Below are 16936 nucleotides of genomic sequence, written 5' to 3'. Positions count from 1 at the left end.
GGAATTGGATATACCAGAAAAACAAGGGATTGATTGCTTATCATAATATTACAGTGGTGCCTCACTTAACAATGATAATCCATTCCAGGAAAATCGCCGTTAAGCGAAAACATTGTAAAGCGAAATTAAAAACCCCATTGAAATGCATTGAAAACCGTTCAATGCGTTCCAATGGGGTAAAAACTCACCATCCAGCAAAGATCCTCCATATGGTGGCCATTTTCGCTGCCTGTATAGCGAGGAATCCATCCCTAAGCACAGCGGGGAGCCATTTTAAGCACCCAGCGGCCATTTTGAAAACCCGATGATCAGCCGTTTTTGATCGTCGTAAAGCAAAAATCAGTTCCCGAAGCAGAAAACCGATCATCGCTAAGCGAAATTCCCCCATTTAGACCATCATTTTGTGATCGCAATTGTGATCGCAAAAAGATCGTCATAAAGCAGATTCGTCGTAATGCGGGGCAATAATTAAGCAGGGCATGACTGTATTATTTTTGCACCTCGGTGCACAAAGCAACAGAGAAGCAAGCCAGCCAACTAAAAAACCTAAGAGCATATTTAACTAGGTTTGACGGATTGGGAATACAGATTTGCCGCTGACAGGTTGGAAGTACAGCAAGTGGTATGCATAAAATAAAGCTGAGAGTGAATTATTGCATGAAAAACAACAGCAAAGGCCTTGAAGGACCTTAAAGACTAATTTAATCATGACAACAGCTTTTGTGTTCCTATTCTTCTTCAGTTGGACCAAGAAATATCAAATATCTCAGAGTTTGGAGATGCCATTTATACAAGGTGAATTCATTATTCACCCTTCACTCTAACAAACTTCTTTCTTCACATCAACAATGGAACGTCAGCTGAAGGGATTTCTCAGAATGAAAGCTGACAGCTTAAAATCAGATCACGGAAACCTTTAGACGCACATTGAAAGACTTCATGGCAAACAGAATTCTTATGCCCTGTCCTCGTCACCTCGCTGGTATTGGAACATTCTCCTCAGTATCCTTTACACAAGTTACAAGATTCACTGCTGTTGCAATCTGAGCCTCAACCCAAACCCACAACTGCAATTTAGAATTTTATAACCAACGGGTGGGTGAATTTGTGCCTAGAAATGAAAAACTGCAGCAGTTTTGAACATTCAGATTGTATAATTCCCAGGCATTTCTTCTTTACGTGCTTTAAACTGTTCTCAGGTGGGTGGTAAATAAATGGCAATCCTTCATGCCTACATCATTCATCTATGACCCTGCTAAGATTTATTCGAGTCAGTTCCTAAATAAAGCATTAAACTAAAGAGGCACTGCATTTTAAATGTCATTGTGGGGAAAAATGCATTGAAGCTATAATGGTAGACCGGTGGTTCCAAACCTTGGGTCTCCAGATGTTCTTGGACTACCTCTCCCAGAAATCCTGGCCAGCACAGCTGGTGACGAGGGCTTCTGGGAATTATAGTTCAAGTACATCTGGGTTATCCAAGTCTGGGGACCACTGTGGTAGACAGAGGTTTTAGGGGTATAAAATGCCAGCCCTAGAGAAAAGGTGCCTTTTAGAGATGGGCACGAATCGCTGTTGGGTTGGTCAACGAACCAAGCAAAGAAGGAGTAGCATCATCATATGGCAAGCACTGTCTCATCCCTCAATGATAAAATGAAAGGATGCTAAATCAGAGCTAGAATAATTAGGAGCCAGGCCTGACCCAAACCTACCTATTACAGACAACTTTGCTGAAACAATGGCGTCTCTTGCCGCAAACGTCACCTCCCCGGAATGATGTGGCTGAGCTTTCTTCAGTATCAGCTTGTAGCTATTCCCTTCTGCCTCGATGCCCCAGTGTTCATCCGGTTGGATATCCACGTCATTAACGTACCAGGCAACCTCATGGACGGGCACCGCTTCACTCAAAACACAACTGAGGATGGCCCGGTCGCCCGCAGTGACGGTGGTGTCGGTTAAGGGCTGCAAAAATTCCAGGCGCCATCCTGAAAGGATGGCGAGAGACACGATCAACACCTTTTGACACCAAATGAGGAAAAGGCTAGCAAAATAGAGCACTCGGGCAGAACTTCTGAACTGCAGATGGACCGGAAAGTTGAAGGACTCTGCTCAGCACTCGGGCACGGGCTATTAACACACACCAAAGATGGGTAACAGCTCAGCCTATCGACAGAGCACAAAAGGTAGAAAGACAGGACAAAGCCCTCTTCTGTGTTTTGAGGTCTCAACAACAGAAACTTATTCAACAGAACGTGGTTGCACGTTGATCCACTGGTCAAAGAGGTTGAATCCCAGTCCATGGAAAAACAGACCAGACCAAAATGGTGGGTGGTACACCAAGAGAATATCTAATGTATCCCAACAGCCCAACTCAACCTTTGCTTCTTCAACCTTGTGTCTTGAACATCTGGCTGGGCATTTTTGGGTAAAATCACCCAGCTGTTCCACTCAAGTCCTGGCGTCACACCTGAGGTTCGTTTTCTCATCCGTGACCAAATCGTGGATGAAAGAGGTCTTACTGTAAACTAGGGATACACCGTGTGGTGTCGTGGATACAGATTAGGTCTCAGGAGGCCTGGGTTCAAATCCCCCACTCACTGTGGAACCGGTAAAGCCACTCTTTAAGTACCTCACTTATCTGCCGAGCCCTACTAGGGTTGTTAGAGGTCATCTCCAACTTGATGGTATGTAACAACAATTAGGAACTAAAGTGGCATTAATTAATAACACCAACAGACCCAAGGACACACCGACAGGGCAACCAGCCGCTGTCCGCTCAGAGGAAGAACCGGACTCTGATGGCTTATTCCTGCATCTCCTTGTGTGGTCTGCTGACCCATTGGCGATGCTCTGCCCTGCCAAGAACCATAGAGGCACCCCATTGCCTTCATCCTTCTTTCTCACAAGCTGAATCCCAAGATCTCACAAGTACCACCAGTAACTGGAAATAACTACTTCCTGCACCAGCATTCCACCTAGTTCAAAAGAGGACACACACACACGCCAGTGTGAAGAGCAGTGATACAAACTCATCTTCTGCAGTCCATGATCCAGGACTTTCAACATCCCCTGAATGGTGCAAGAAAACCCCCACGCGACGCTACAATAGTTTTCACCCTGCAAAGGTGATATAACAAGGGGTGTCATTTTGCACCCTACCGCAACACACCAGTCCCCTGGGGAGTCTCTGGATCCAGTAACTCTTGGAAAGAAGATGAAAGTTTACACACAACCACGATCTCTAACTAGGACCAGGAAGTGTACTGTTATGGTACAAGAGATATCGGGCGTTACCTTTTACAGTCAGGAAGGCAGACGTCACCACGTCACTCGCCTGGAAAGTCACCCTGCAGCTGTCCTGAGGGGTGAGATTCTTCAAGAGGAGGAGATGCCGGAGCCCGTTTTCAAAATAGACCATCTCGATGTTTTCGGAGGTCTTGGCCGGCTCGTCGTCGATCAGCCAGTTGTAATTGTAGCATTCCGGTTTGGAGAGGTAGCACTCGAAGAGAGCCTCCCCGCCTTCCATGGCATCAACGTTTTCCAGACCCTGGACGACAGTGTTCTTAGCTACAAAAAAAAAGTTTTTTTAAAGAAGAGAGTATGAGTCATTCTGTTTATAACGACCGAGCATTACAATCGCTCCGAAATATAAAATCTCACACGGATCAAAGTGATAACAAGACATCAGCGGCATAGGATCGTTTAGATTTCAGGGATGGGATTTTTATTTAAACCACCCGACGGTCCTGGTGGGTGTGAAAATTTGTAAAGATGTCCAAGATGATGTGCAGCGTTGTGTTGGATGATCACCAGGCCAATAATCTCATAATCTGAGGTTTAGCTTTGATGCTGCTATAAAACCAGGATAAAGAGATGAGACTTCAGGAGCAAGTCACACAACTGCCAGGCCCTGGCTGGGCCCCAATCCAGGTGATGGCCAACAGGGACACAAGACCTAGCATGCTTTTACAGCTTTCCACGAGTGAGTTGGGACAAACAAGGGTTGCCAAGGAGCTTGGATGTAGTGTGACTTGTCTCAGGAACAGCCATGAGAAAATACGTTCATTGTCAAAGTAAACATAACCCATTTCGTTGTCTGATATGAAACAAACTTGAATTTTTGTAATGACGTGTGCAGGCAGCCAATAAACATGTCACTCCTATAGGAATTTGTCCCTAGTGTAGAAATGTCCTAAGCTGGTTCTATGATGCACAAAAGCAAACAACGTGGCCCACATGAATCAGGACACGCTAGGTCGGGTGTGTGACATCAAGCAAGTGTCAATTCATTTCACAGCAGAGTCTTGATGCCCCGCCCACCCCCTGACTGCCATTATGGATGCTTCACTTTTACAGATTTTATGTAAAGACACTCTTTCCACAGGTTCAAGACCAAGCGAGCTGTTAAAAACCATATACTGATGAACTGTCAAATCAACAGCAGCATAAACAGCAATCATACAATAACAGTTGAGAGCCATCAATTAAGAAGAAGCTAGAGCAATATGATGCTGAATAACGGTTCTGAAGGCTTGCGTTCTGAACAAACAAGGGCTGACGTATATTTATTCTAAAGCATTTTAGGTGCTTTGTGTATGTTATCTCACATCTTTACAACAGCCCTTCTAAAGTAGGTCAGCATTAATAATAATGAATAATGATTATTGTTGAGGCCAATAATAATTAAAATATGCACTCCAGTCAATTCTGACTTATGGCGATGCTTTTCAAGGTTTTCCAGGTAGAGAGTACTCAGAGATGTATTACCACTCCCTTCCTCTAGGGGGCAGCCCTGGGATGACTGTGCAGCTTGCCCAAGGCCACCCAGGCTGGCTTTTCTCCCAAGAGTCAAAGTGGGGAATCGAACTCTCAACCTCCGGCTCCACAGCCCTCAACCACTGACCTATCCAGCTCGGCCAGCATTTCTGTCCCCATAAGAGGCGGAAGCACAGAGAAAGAACTTGCCTGAGACAAGTCTGAAGAGTTCATGGCCAACAAAAGACTTTCCCAACCCTCCAGCTTACGTTCTGATTCCAAGACATTACACCAGGTTTTTTTTTTAATAATTAAAAATCCTTTTATTGTGGTATGCGTAATCGGAGAAACCCAAAAAAGAAGGAAGTTGAGGAAACAAAAAAGTCATATTGAGAGCGTTCAACTGAGATTTGATCTCAGAGTTCTCAGAGATTTCCTCCCTGCAACCCACAAAACTCTGCTGGACCACCGCCCATTTCCAGAGGACGAGGGAAAGGATTAGCCAAGCCGTTCCTAAAGAACCATGCTCCCCATGCTCTCTGAGTTCTGGAACATTCGACCGCTCCTCAATTCTGCCATTAGCGGATGCAGAACGGAACCAGTGAAGGCCACAGGAAACCAAGCCATGCGCTGCCCAGGGTCAATGACCGTAGTGAACACAGTCCCTTTTTTCCATTTATGATGGTCTTCTTTCCATCGGGGAAGACCTCACCTTGAACATCAAGCATAGCCACCACTTTTGTGCCTCCAGCTTCACAAGTGTAGATTCCAGTGTCCCCCGGAAGAGCCGGCTTAATCTTCAGCTTGGCCACGTTCCAGTCTTGCTCCACGACAATCCGCTGGCCATCCGCCTGAAGCTCCTGGTCGTTCTTCCACCACGTGGCCTGCACGGGCCGAGAGTACTGGCAGATCAACTCAGCCGTGCCGTCTTCCTCGACGGTAACATCCCGCATAGGACTGACCACCTCAATGGTTGGATCTGTCAACCGACATGGCAGGAGGGACACGGATTAGTGGCAGCCCTTGGCGAGCGCTTTGGAGCATGTTTAAGTACAGAGCCTTCAATGCGCGCGAGATGAGATGCAAGAACAGAAGCAGGACTTAGTTTGCAGAGTTTAGTGTGTGTTTCAATCGGCAGGAAGCTTAATGGAAGCAGGTGGATTAGCGATTAGGCTGGAGAGCTGTTGTTTCCTACGTCAATGAGGTGTGATGGGCTCCTGTGTGGTTGACTGTCACCAGAGGCTAAAACAATATTCAGGGCCCAGAAGACCTAGCGGCTCTTCGCTGCACAAAGGCCCAAAATCTTATTCATGCAGGCGTGGCGTAGAGGTACACCAGCACCATTGTGCCAGGAGTTATGCCTGGGACCAGGGGATTCCGCAATTCAATTGCGCAATCGGTTTCGGAAATTGCCACTGCAACTGTTGCGCAATGCACCAGTAGAGGTGCTTTGTAGGCATCATTTCTGCATCTGGCACTATTGCAGCTACCGCAGGAGTAAGGTTGAGTCACGCCCATGTAGTCACACAAGGGGACTTTACCCCAAGCCATTTGTTCCGGACAGTGTGAGTTACAGTCAAGGTAAAGCATTATACGAGAATTGTAACAATGCAATGAAACTCTCCAGGAAGGGGCAACAGCAACAATCCTCAAATTCCTAAGGGAGTGGGGGATGAGTGGGTCTCTCTCCACGTTGGAGGATGCCCCCATGCCTTTGGGAAGCTGTGTAGGGCACAATTTGTGTTAAAATTTAGGTGGGGAAACCCAAGATCCAAATCTAAAGTAGACAGGTTGTGTCCTAAAAAGGAAAACTGGAAGAGCACAAGGAACGTGACACGGGCTTCTTTACATATTGAGCTCTCAAATGTCTGAATGATGAATTCAGAGTGCAGAATAATTTGAAAGTCTGGGTTGCTTTAGGTAAAGGTTCCCCTTGACATTTAGTCAAGTCATGTCCGACTCTAGGGCGCAATGCTCATCCCCGTCTCCAAGCCGTAGAGCCAGCGTTTGTCTGAAGACAGTTTCCGTGGTCATGTGGCCAGCACGACTAGACACGGAATGCCACGACCTTCCCACCGGGGTGGTACCTATTTAATGACTCGCATTTACATGCTTTCGAACGGCTAGGTTGGCGGGAGTTGGGATGAGCGACAGAGCTCACTCTGTTGCATGGATTCGATCTTATGACGGCTGGTCTTCTGACCTTGCAGCCCAGAGGCTTCTGCGGTTTAACCTGCAGCGCCACCACGTCCCTTCACGTCCCTTGGACTGCAACTCCCAGAAGCCTTCACCCCTTGCTGGGCTGGCCAGGATTTCTGGGAGTTGCAGCCCATGAACATCTGGGGAGCCAAGCTTGAGAACCACGGTTTCATCCCATACATGAACACTCCTGCCTAGCGTCACGGGGAGGTGGGATGACTTCTGCTAACAGGACTGTAGGGTCCGCAATGTCATAGACTCCAGGAGCTGTGAAAGAATACTAGCCTTGGGATTTTAACAGGTTCCATCACCCTAACATAAGATTATTTATGCACCCACTGTTTGTGCTGATGAACCAGGAAGGAGAAAGGCACTACAAAACCTTATTTTCCTAGAAGGATCATTGGTGCAGGATTGTGCTCAACGTGGGGTGCATGTGTTAAAGCATGCCTTCCCATAGCTATTTGGCAGGACGTTGTTAAGAGCCACCAGAAGCCAGAAGCGAGCGCGGCGTGATGGGTGGAGGGCAATGTAGGTGTTGCATTCAAAGCCGAAGTACCTTTGATTAATAACTTAGCAGAGGATATGAGGGGGCCCGCTCGGAAGGTCACAATTCCCGAATCATTGGGCCCCAGGTCCTTGAGTGTCAACGTATGAACGTTCCCGTCTCGCACAGAGATCTCGTTCACGGGGCTGTCCTGAAGGGGCGATCCGTCCAGCCACCACTGCACGTTCGAGACGCCGGCGCGCGAGAGCTCACAGGTAAAGGTGGCCGATTCGCCCGCAAAGACGTCCAGGTTCTTTAAACCGGAAACTATCTGCACTTCCTCTTCTGCACAACACAGCAAGAGAACCCGTAGCAAGGGAGAACAAAGGGGTCAGCTGGCACGCGGGCATCTTTCAGCAGAGAGAGACAGTATCCACCACTTAGACAACGGATGCCCAATAACAGCAATCATCTGAGCATTGCAGAACTGGAAGGGACCCTCTGGGTCATCCAGTCCAGCCCCGTGGGGGAATCAAAATCTCAACCTCTGGATCCACAGCCAGAGACTTCAACTATCAAACATCTAAGCTTACACCAAAGAACATTTCACATCTACAAAAGAAGACACTCAATCATCATCATATCACAACTACATTTTTTGTGAAGAATTGATTACAGATTGACACCTTTCTGCTACCATTACGCACCGTGCTGGGATGATGTAACCGTATTTCAGGACTGTGTGTCATCATCATCGCAACTCATGACCGCCCCCCAAAAAAACACCTTCTTTGGAACCTTCTTGGCTGAGGTGTGATCATATTAGCTGCAATTTGGCAATGTTTTAGATTTTTGAGTTTTAAACCTTCAGTTTCTAAGGACTGGAGTTCACACAACCCCCATTGGGTGTTATCAAGGAGACCGGCCATCACGGATTGGTCACAAACCAAGAACGAAACCAAGCCGTGGGTCATTTTGCAAACAAGAATGGGGACGATAAAAACAGGGCTGTCATTCTGATTCCACATGATCAGCTGAAGTCTTTTCCCATAAAGGAAAAAAGGCTGAATCAGTTCACCTAACTTGGAAACCAGTTAGGTGAACCAGGTCTTATCTGGAGGCTTCCTGTGGCAGATACGGCTTTAGAAGGAGAAGGTAAATTCTCCCTTAATGTAAAGGATTATGAAACTGGAGCTGAGTGCCCAAGTGTACCCCTCTGTGATCAAGTGGAACAACAAGACTGATCATGCTTTCTCAAAGTCAAGCTAGATGAGACTCAGAGATGCATAAATGGACTCAAAATGGAAAAGGTCCTGTGGGGGAGACCCTATCTTGGGAAGATAAGTGCTTCCCCTTTGCTCTTTCTTTCCCTTCCAGGTGGCTTTACTCCCCAGATGGGGGAAAAGATACAAGGATTTCACACCTTCTTCTCCGAAAGGGGCTAGGAGTGGCCCTTCATTCTGATTGGAAATGGGGCAGGGATGAAATGAGTTATGCCGTCACTTCCCACTCTTCTCTTCTCCATCAAAGGCTCCAATTGTTACAAGACCTTCCCTGCAAGTGTTGCGCCTCTTGCTGAGTTCGGCTCGTACAGAAGCACGGAAGCAGGTCGAGTTGTAAAAGGGCATCTGTGGCTACATATAGGCTGGGTTTAGGTTTTCTGGAAGCTTTGGAATCTTTGGATGGCAGAGGCTGGAAGGGACCCTCTGGGATCATCCAGTCCAGCCCTTCTCAAGGAGGCCCCAGTGAGGGAATCGAACTCCCAACCTTTGGCTCGGCAGCCAGAGACTCCTCAACCCCTAAGCTTTCCAGCAGTTCCTCTCTTTTCGTCTGGCATCTCTGGGCACGCCATGTTCTGTCACGTAGCCACGCGCACAGCTTTCATGGACCCTGGACGCTGTCATGGATTGATTTATGTGGATTAAATCTTGCTACCTTTCTCCACCAAGCTATGGTGGCAGCGGTGGGATCAGATCCACGTGCTGTTAGTATTTACATGGTGCCAGCAGTGCACCATGTAAATATGGCTGATAATTCACTTAGTGTGTACAATGCAAAAATGGATTAACTTCTACATCTACGTGAAAAGGCTTCCACAGAGCAATCACCGCAGACAGCGGTTCTGTATCCCTTCACGCGGCCCCCCCAAAGATGCCCGTCAATGCCAACACATGGATGGAAGTGAGAGTGGTAACAGCATGAGAACCTAAAATGTTGTAACTGCACAGGTGGGCCAGTCTCAAGGTTTTAAATAAAGCCGTGCGGCACTTTTTAACTGGGAGGTTCTTCTGTGTCAGTCCACGTCTCGGTGGTAGGTTTCCGTCAGAACCAGGAACGTCTGCAAGGCCATGCCCCATGGGCATGTTTAGCCCTCGGGACTAAAAACCCCACCCAACATGGCATGCCGCACGCACCTTGGACGTAAACGGAGCCCGTGGTCAGCTCATCTCCTGTGCTACATGTGTAAGGCCCACAGTCCTCGGGTTCTAAGTCGTGAACGATCAGCTCGATGGCCGTGCCTCTCTGGTGCATCTCGTACTTGGCGCTGGGCTGAAGGACGAGGGCGCCTTTCCTCCACTCCACGGGAGCGTCCGGTCTGGAGATCTCGCAGCGCAGGACGGCCTTCTCCCCCACCTCCGCCTCCACGTTCTGCAATTCCTCTTTAAAGAGCACCGGCAAGACTACGAGGGAGAAAAGTTTTGAGACCTCGCCCGTCAAAACACACGAAAGGACCGCAAGCAAGTCACGAGAAGCCGCCGCAAGATAGCCCAAAATGTTGGCAGCTGCACCACGCTTCCCCCTCCCATCCCTTTGGAAAGAGAACCCTATGGGACCGAGTGATGATGGCCGTTCTCTTAGAGCCCAGTCTATCCTACCGTGGGTGCTCGGGGTGAAGAGTTCTGGATGTGACGGCGAGGATTCCGGCACTTGGCCACCAACGACTGAGTTTAATGTTCTTAACCAAAACAACGGGCGCCCAAACTTTCAGTCGTACAGAAAAGGAAAGGAAACGGCTGGCTTTTATCTGAGGAATCCCAGCTGCTCAGGGAATCAGCTTTCCTTCTGATACAAGTTCAATACATTGATCTGTTCGTTTGCTCGTCTAATGTATATACCACCTAATTAGTGGAGACACACGGCTCTGAGCAGTGTACGGGGTAAAACACGAGCCACCCAAACCACCAGCCCACGGGATGTAATCAAGGCACAGAAATAACTAGCTGGAACACAGAGGAAATACAAAGCGCACCTCGATTTCAATTTTAAAATTACAGTACTGGCATTTGGGGATATGATCTTAATGGCTGTCTTGTCTAATTCTGTCTTGAGTAATTTCCTAAATCTCGAGGAGGAAGGAGCCTAGTATACCTCAATCGGAAGTGGATTCCATAGAGTGGGGGGGCACCACTGAGAAAAACTGATTCCTTATTATCTTTCTAGCCTCATTTGGGGTGGTCGCCTTCAAGATTATGGATTGGGAAGAGCGTGTGAAACGGGGAGCTGTTTTCTGGAAGAGATGTTCCAGGAACTACTGGGGTCCTAAGCTATCTTTTCCAACAAGTTGATATTCAATATAATGGAGGAACAGAAGGATACAGGGCAAGCTATTATGACATCACTGAAAGGAAAAGGTGCTCAAATATAATGTACAAGAGGACCCCCAGGGACACTGGTGCCAAGCCCCCCCAGTGGATGCTGAAAACTGTGGATAATAGTAAACGCTATACAGAACATGGTAAAAGAAAAAAATTCAGAAAAAAAGGATTTTCACCATGGATTACCAGAACTGGCTACTAGAGGGAGCAAGAGACCATGCTATGTCTTTTTCAACAAGAAAGATCTCTGGTTCCCTCTACTGCAGAGGTCCCCAAACTTTTTAGCCCGGAGGACCGCCTGGGGAAGGCAGAACACCCCCCATGGGCAAAGGAGCGCTCTCTGTTCACATGCGCAAAGGAGCAGGGGGTGCACACACACTCGTGCGCATACACAAAGGGTGGCGCAGCACTCGTGTGGGTGAGCTTGTGCTTATGCGCAGATGCAAATGCGCTGTGCGGGGGGAGTGTGTGGCGGGTAGGGGAAGGTCTGTCTCCTTGGCCCAGTCCGGCTCAGGCCACGGACCGGCACCGGGACCACAGACCAGGGGTTGGGGACCTCTGCTCTAGTGGTCAGTTCTGGTAAATACATCATGAAAATACACATTTTTTTTTCTTTTAATATTTTTTAATATTTTCAGACCACAGGTAAGGGAAACCACAGGTACCGATCCCATAGATATGGGGGGTGTCATACAGTACCTCCCCAATCCCCAGGACCGTGCACACCGGCAGATCTTGAACTCGGAACAGTTTCTCTCACCTTTCACCTTCAGCGTGGCGGTTGTCTGCTGATCCCCAGAGTCACAGGTATACTCTCCCTCGTCCAGAGGCTCCAAATCGTAGACGAGCAGCTCGGCAAAAGTCCCCTCTTGCCTGATGTCGTACTTGTCGCTGGGCTGAAGGACCACGTGCCCTTTCCTCCAGACCACGGGGGCCATGGCTTTGGACAGCTCGCAGCGCAGGGAGGCCGTGTTCCCTGCCTCTGCCTCCTTGTTCTGGAGACCACGCTTGAAAAGCACGGGGAGAGCTGGAAGAGATGGCACACGTCCCAGAGAACGTCATTTGTGAGCTACAACAGGAAGAGTACGGGGGCGGAAAAAAAAGAAGAATTCATCCAAATGAGGTTGCCGGAGGTGCATTTTAGGGATATCCTGGACTGCCAGGAAGCGGGCCCTCGATCGAATCCAGTCTGGACTCTTTCTGGAGGCCAAAATGTCGAAACGGAGGCTGTCCTCCTCTGGGCACCTCCTGAGAAGACAGGATTCTCTGGGAAAGGCAAGAATGCGGAGAAAGAAGGAAGGCAGCCAGAAAAAGAGGAAGACCCAACACAGGATGGATGGTCTCCCGACAGACTTGATTCTACAAGAGACCCTTGAGGATGGGACATTTCGGAGAGTGTCCATTCCTAGGGTCACCGTAAGTTGGAGGCAACTTGACAGAACATTAAAAACAAGTTATAATAACCTACAGGTATAGAAGTATCTTTACCTTCACCCTGACCTGGGTGCGGGGAAATTAGGATGGATATAAGTTCTCTCCTGGTTAGTCCAAAGTGGAGAAATATCTAAAGCCCATTTTCTCCCTTTGTGTCTGTCTGTATGGGCGCATAAATGTGTCGTGAGTTCAGCTGCCAGAGACCGCCCAATGCTTCTTGTTCAACTGCATAAAGAGTTACTGCAATTTTTTCAGTGTTCTGTACCAAATGCTTTATTAGGGAAATGGTGGTGCTGCAGGTTAAACCGCAGAAGCCTCTGTTGCTGCAAAGTCAGAAGACCAGCCATCGTAAGATCGAATCCACACGACAGAGTGAGCACCCGTCGCTTGTCCCAGCTCCTGCCAACCTAGCCATTTGAAAGCATGTAAACAGGCGAGTCAATAAATAGGGACCACCTCAGTGGGAAGGTCACGGAGTTCTGTGTCTAGTTGCGCTGGCCACGTGACCACAGAAACGGTCTTTGGACAAAATGCTGGCTCTGCGGCTTGGAGACAGGGATAAGCACAGCACCCTAGAGTCGGACACGACTGGACTAAAGGTCAAGGGGGACCTTTACCTTTACCTTATAAAATGCTTTACATTTATGATTTAATGTTCTCAGCAAAGCCAAGAGACCACAGAGCTTTGCAGGGCCATGCTGGCATGCTACGAATTGCCTCTGAAGACAAGCTCTCACCTTTCACCTTGAGTCTGGCTGTGGTTGTTCTGTCAGGTGTGCTACAGCTGTATTCGCCGGAGTCTTCAGGGACCACATTGTGGATAATCAAAGTGTGCGCAGTTCCTTCGACTTTGAGCTCGAACTTCGGGCTGGGCTGGATGGGGGAGGAACCCTTCTTCCATACGACGTGGGCGCCGGGTTTGGACACATCACAGCGAAGGACCGCCGTACCGTTCTCCTCCACCTCCAGGTTCGCCAATTGCTTTGTGAAGATGACTAGAGCGGCTATACAGAGGACAAGAGAAACCTTCCATTAGACTGGTAGAACTGAAGTGCACAGATTTAATTACAGTCGTGCCCCGCTTAACGATTACCCCGCATTACGATGAATCCACTTTACGATGATGCTTTTGCAATCACAAAACGATGGTCCAAATGGGGGAATTTCGCTTTGCGACGATCAAAAACAGCTGATTGTCGGGTTTTCAAAACGGCCACCGGGTGCTTAAAATGGCTCCCCGCTGTGCTTAGGGACGGATTCCTCGCTATACAGGCATCGAAAATGGCCACTGGATGGAGGATCTTTGCTGGATGGTGAGTTTTTAGCCCACTGGAACGCATTGAATGGTTTTCAATGCGTTCAATGGGTTCTTAAATTTTGCTTTATGATGTTTTCGTTTAACAGCGATTTTCCTGGAACGGATTATCGTCATTAAGCAAGGCACCACTGTATACAGTAGGACCCCCCATATCTGCAGGATCGGTATCTGCTGATTCACTTATCTACGGTCTGAAAATATTAAAAATATTAAAAGAAAAATCCTAGAACTATGTGTTTCTAAAGGTGAAGGTACCAGAACTGGCCACTAGAGGGATCCCGAGAACATGCTATGTACAGTATAGTGTTCACTATTGAAATAGCGTTCTAATCCACATTTTTCAGTATCCACAGCAGGGTTTTGGAGCCTATCCCCCACGGAGAAAGGAGTGCTGTTGTAATTAGAGTGCAGTGAACACTAAGTTGCTCGTATCTTCAGCAAGCTTAAAAGATGCAATTAACTCTTGAAAGGTTTTTGTCTCTTAGCCCAAATTTTCTGTTAGGATATATTTAAGTTTTTAAGCAGAAGAGGGAAAATCTGAGTTTCAGGACTCCAGATCCCCGGCATACTGGGAGTTGTAGTCAAAGTCCACAAAGTGGACCACTCTGTTTTCAATGCATTTGTCACTCCTTCCAAAACAGCTGGTTAGATCTGGACAGTGTTTAACTGGCTTTTTCTCGGCTCTGTAAATTCCCTGAAGCAAAAACAATTATCATACAAGAAGTGCTTAGGAACATGCGTTGTGATGCTTCGTTCACCAGCCCCAATTTGTCACAAAAGTACCCCACATTAAGAGTCTATGAATTGAGTACATCTTTATTTCATTGCATTGCTGAACCAGCATGGATTCTTCCGGGTGAAATACTCGGGCTTTGCAGAAACAAGGGCCACGATCAGATGGAACTGTTTGTGAGCTCAAATTGGAAATATTACAAAAGGCTGGATTGCTTTCATGCTGCAGTTATTTGCAAAAAAAGGGGGGAAAAGGACAGACCAACCTTGGCGGCTGGAATGGAAAGATTTCCTCTTTAAGGGAAGCTCACTTACGCTGCACAGTCAGCTGAGCCTCCGAAGAATACTGCCCCACTCGGAAACTGACGGCGCCGGAGTCTTCGAGCGCCACCTTTCGGAGGATGAGGCTGTGAAGCGTCCCCTTCACCCCGATCTCATTCATTTCGTTGGACTGGAGGGGCACCCCGGCCAGGCTCCACTCCACGTCCTTCGCGTTCTCCCGGGAGACCCTGCATTGGAAGACGGCGTCTTCGCTTTCGTGCAGGGCGATGTCCTTCAAGGCCTCCACGATGGTGACCGGGGGCTCTGGAAATGAAAAGAGAACTTCACCATCCCCTCTTTTTCCCCCCTCGGATCTGTCACGGAAACAGGGAACTGTGAAATTGCATCCCTAACATTCGGCAGCTGCAGGTGACGTAGGAATAACTGGGATATGGACATTTCAGAGAACACTGGCTTGCAGAACTACTATCGTCGCTGTCATCGTCGTTGTTATCGGCATCGGCATCATCATCATCAACATCATCATCATCCTCCGGATCACTGACATTGCAATTCCAGGGGATGCCAGGGTTCAAAATAAAGAATTGGGGGAAAAAATAACAAAATACAGAGGCCTGGCCATCGAAACATCTCGCTTGTGGATGAAACACACATCTGTGGTTCTCGTCATCATTGGGGCTTCGGGAACAATATCAAGAAATTCCACACAGTGCTATAAGCAGTTGCAGATTTCAGAAATCGCACCATCAGAGCTACAAAACCCAGCAATATTGGGAACAGTATACATCCTGCTCCGATCTTTAACAGATACTTAGGTTTTTGGTTAAAACTTATATCTGTTATATAATACCAGTCAATGTGTTTATAATTTTGACTGTGCCTGGTTATTATTATTTTTATTTTTTTATTATTATTTTGAATAATAATGATGATGACGATGATGATGATAATAATAAAAACAATAACAACAACAACAATGTCATAGGCACAAATAAAGTGTTTCCAGCAGTAGAGAAATGATTATTCTGAAGATTTAGCAAGTACAGAATCCCTGTTTATTTGACTACTTAATCTGATCTTACATCAAAATAAAACATTTTTAAGGCTGAATCATCATTGATAATCTGTGATGAGAGCAGAAACCACATTAGCGCTCGAGAGAAGTGGTTCAGGGAGACTTTTGAATTGGGGAAATCAGATTTCAAAGGAATTCTTTACTGAAGACTAATCACAAAGGAAAGCAAATCAACTTAATTTGGAAACTACACATGGTGAGGGAAAAGCTACTGATGTGCACTCAGATGCTTTCAGCTGTTAACACAATTACCTTTTCTAATAACAGATTGTCTATAATGTCTGTTTCTGCCTTCAGCCTAGGATAGAAGGTGTGTTCTTTGGAAGATGAAATGTCACTGCGGAATATGTAAGTCACTAACAGGCTTTGTTTCACAGGGGTAAACCCGGTTCTCTCTGGGACACCCACCTTTCACTAGCAGAGCGGCTGTTGTCTTGTGGTCTTGCGTGGAGCAGGAGTACTCGCCCGCATCAGCCGCACTCAGCTTGCAGATGGTCAGTTCCACCACAGCACCCACTTGCTTCATCTTGTGTTTGTCTCCGGCCCGAAGTACCACCCCCTCCTTTTTCCACTGCACGGCCGCGCCGGGCTTACTGATCTCGCAGCTGAGAGTGACGGTGCCGCCCTCTTCCGCCTGCTGATTCTCCAGGAGTTTCGTAAAAAGTACTGGCAAAGCTGAAGGGAGAGAATCGGGAGCAGAAGCATCAGACACGAGGGCTGGTCCACTCCGCCTTGGTGTCACACGGATGGAACCACAACCTGACATAGGACAATCGGTTTAGCATTTGGGAAGGAGCAAAGGGACAGGATCTGTGCAGGAGACTTTCAGTAGCTACAGCCAATGGGAGAAAGAGGAGGATATGGCCCTATTCAGGCATTCAAGAAAGGGTTGAATTGGATGCGAAGAGGGAATTGGAGCCCTCATCTCCGTCTGCACCCGAGGATGTTTTCCCTGAGTGGGATTCTGGCCCATAGTGTTCCACTTACATTTGAATTCAGGAGGTTCAAATTAAACTATTGTCATTATAGTTAGACCTCATCTAGAGTACAGTGTCCAG

The 16936-nt window shown here is 47.5% G+C and overlaps 1 protein-coding gene across 1 annotated transcript in view; it reads right to left on the bottom strand.

Moving 5' to 3' along the window:
* Nucleotides 1-16936, bottom strand: part of OBSCN (obscurin, cytoskeletal calmodulin and titin-interacting RhoGEF) — a 184528-nt gene that overhangs the window by 76716 nt on the left and 90876 nt on the right. Inside the window, exons 51-59 of the mRNA XM_078378257.1 lie at nucleotides 16287-16553; nucleotides 14837-15106; nucleotides 13209-13475; nucleotides 11798-12064; nucleotides 9856-10122; nucleotides 7514-7786; nucleotides 5339-5734; nucleotides 3295-3567; nucleotides 1713-1985 (exon numbers count right to left, since the gene is read on the bottom strand). Of these exons, the coding sequence (XP_078234383.1) occupies nucleotides 1713-1985; nucleotides 3295-3567; nucleotides 5339-5734; nucleotides 7514-7786; nucleotides 9856-10122; nucleotides 11798-12064; nucleotides 13209-13475; nucleotides 14837-15106; nucleotides 16287-16553 (2553 nt within the window). The remainder of the gene's footprint in view (nucleotides 1-1712; nucleotides 1986-3294; nucleotides 3568-5338; nucleotides 5735-7513; nucleotides 7787-9855; nucleotides 10123-11797; nucleotides 12065-13208; nucleotides 13476-14836; nucleotides 15107-16286; nucleotides 16554-16936) is intronic.

Source organism: Pogona vitticeps, chromosome 6 (genome assembly GCF_051106095.1).
Source record: "Pogona vitticeps strain Pit_001003342236 chromosome 6, PviZW2.1, whole genome shotgun sequence".
NCBI lineage: Eukaryota > Metazoa > Chordata > Lepidosauria > Squamata > Agamidae > Pogona > Pogona vitticeps.
The sequence above is the reverse complement of the archived record's forward strand: the minus strand, read 5'-3'. Positions and strand labels throughout refer to the sequence as shown.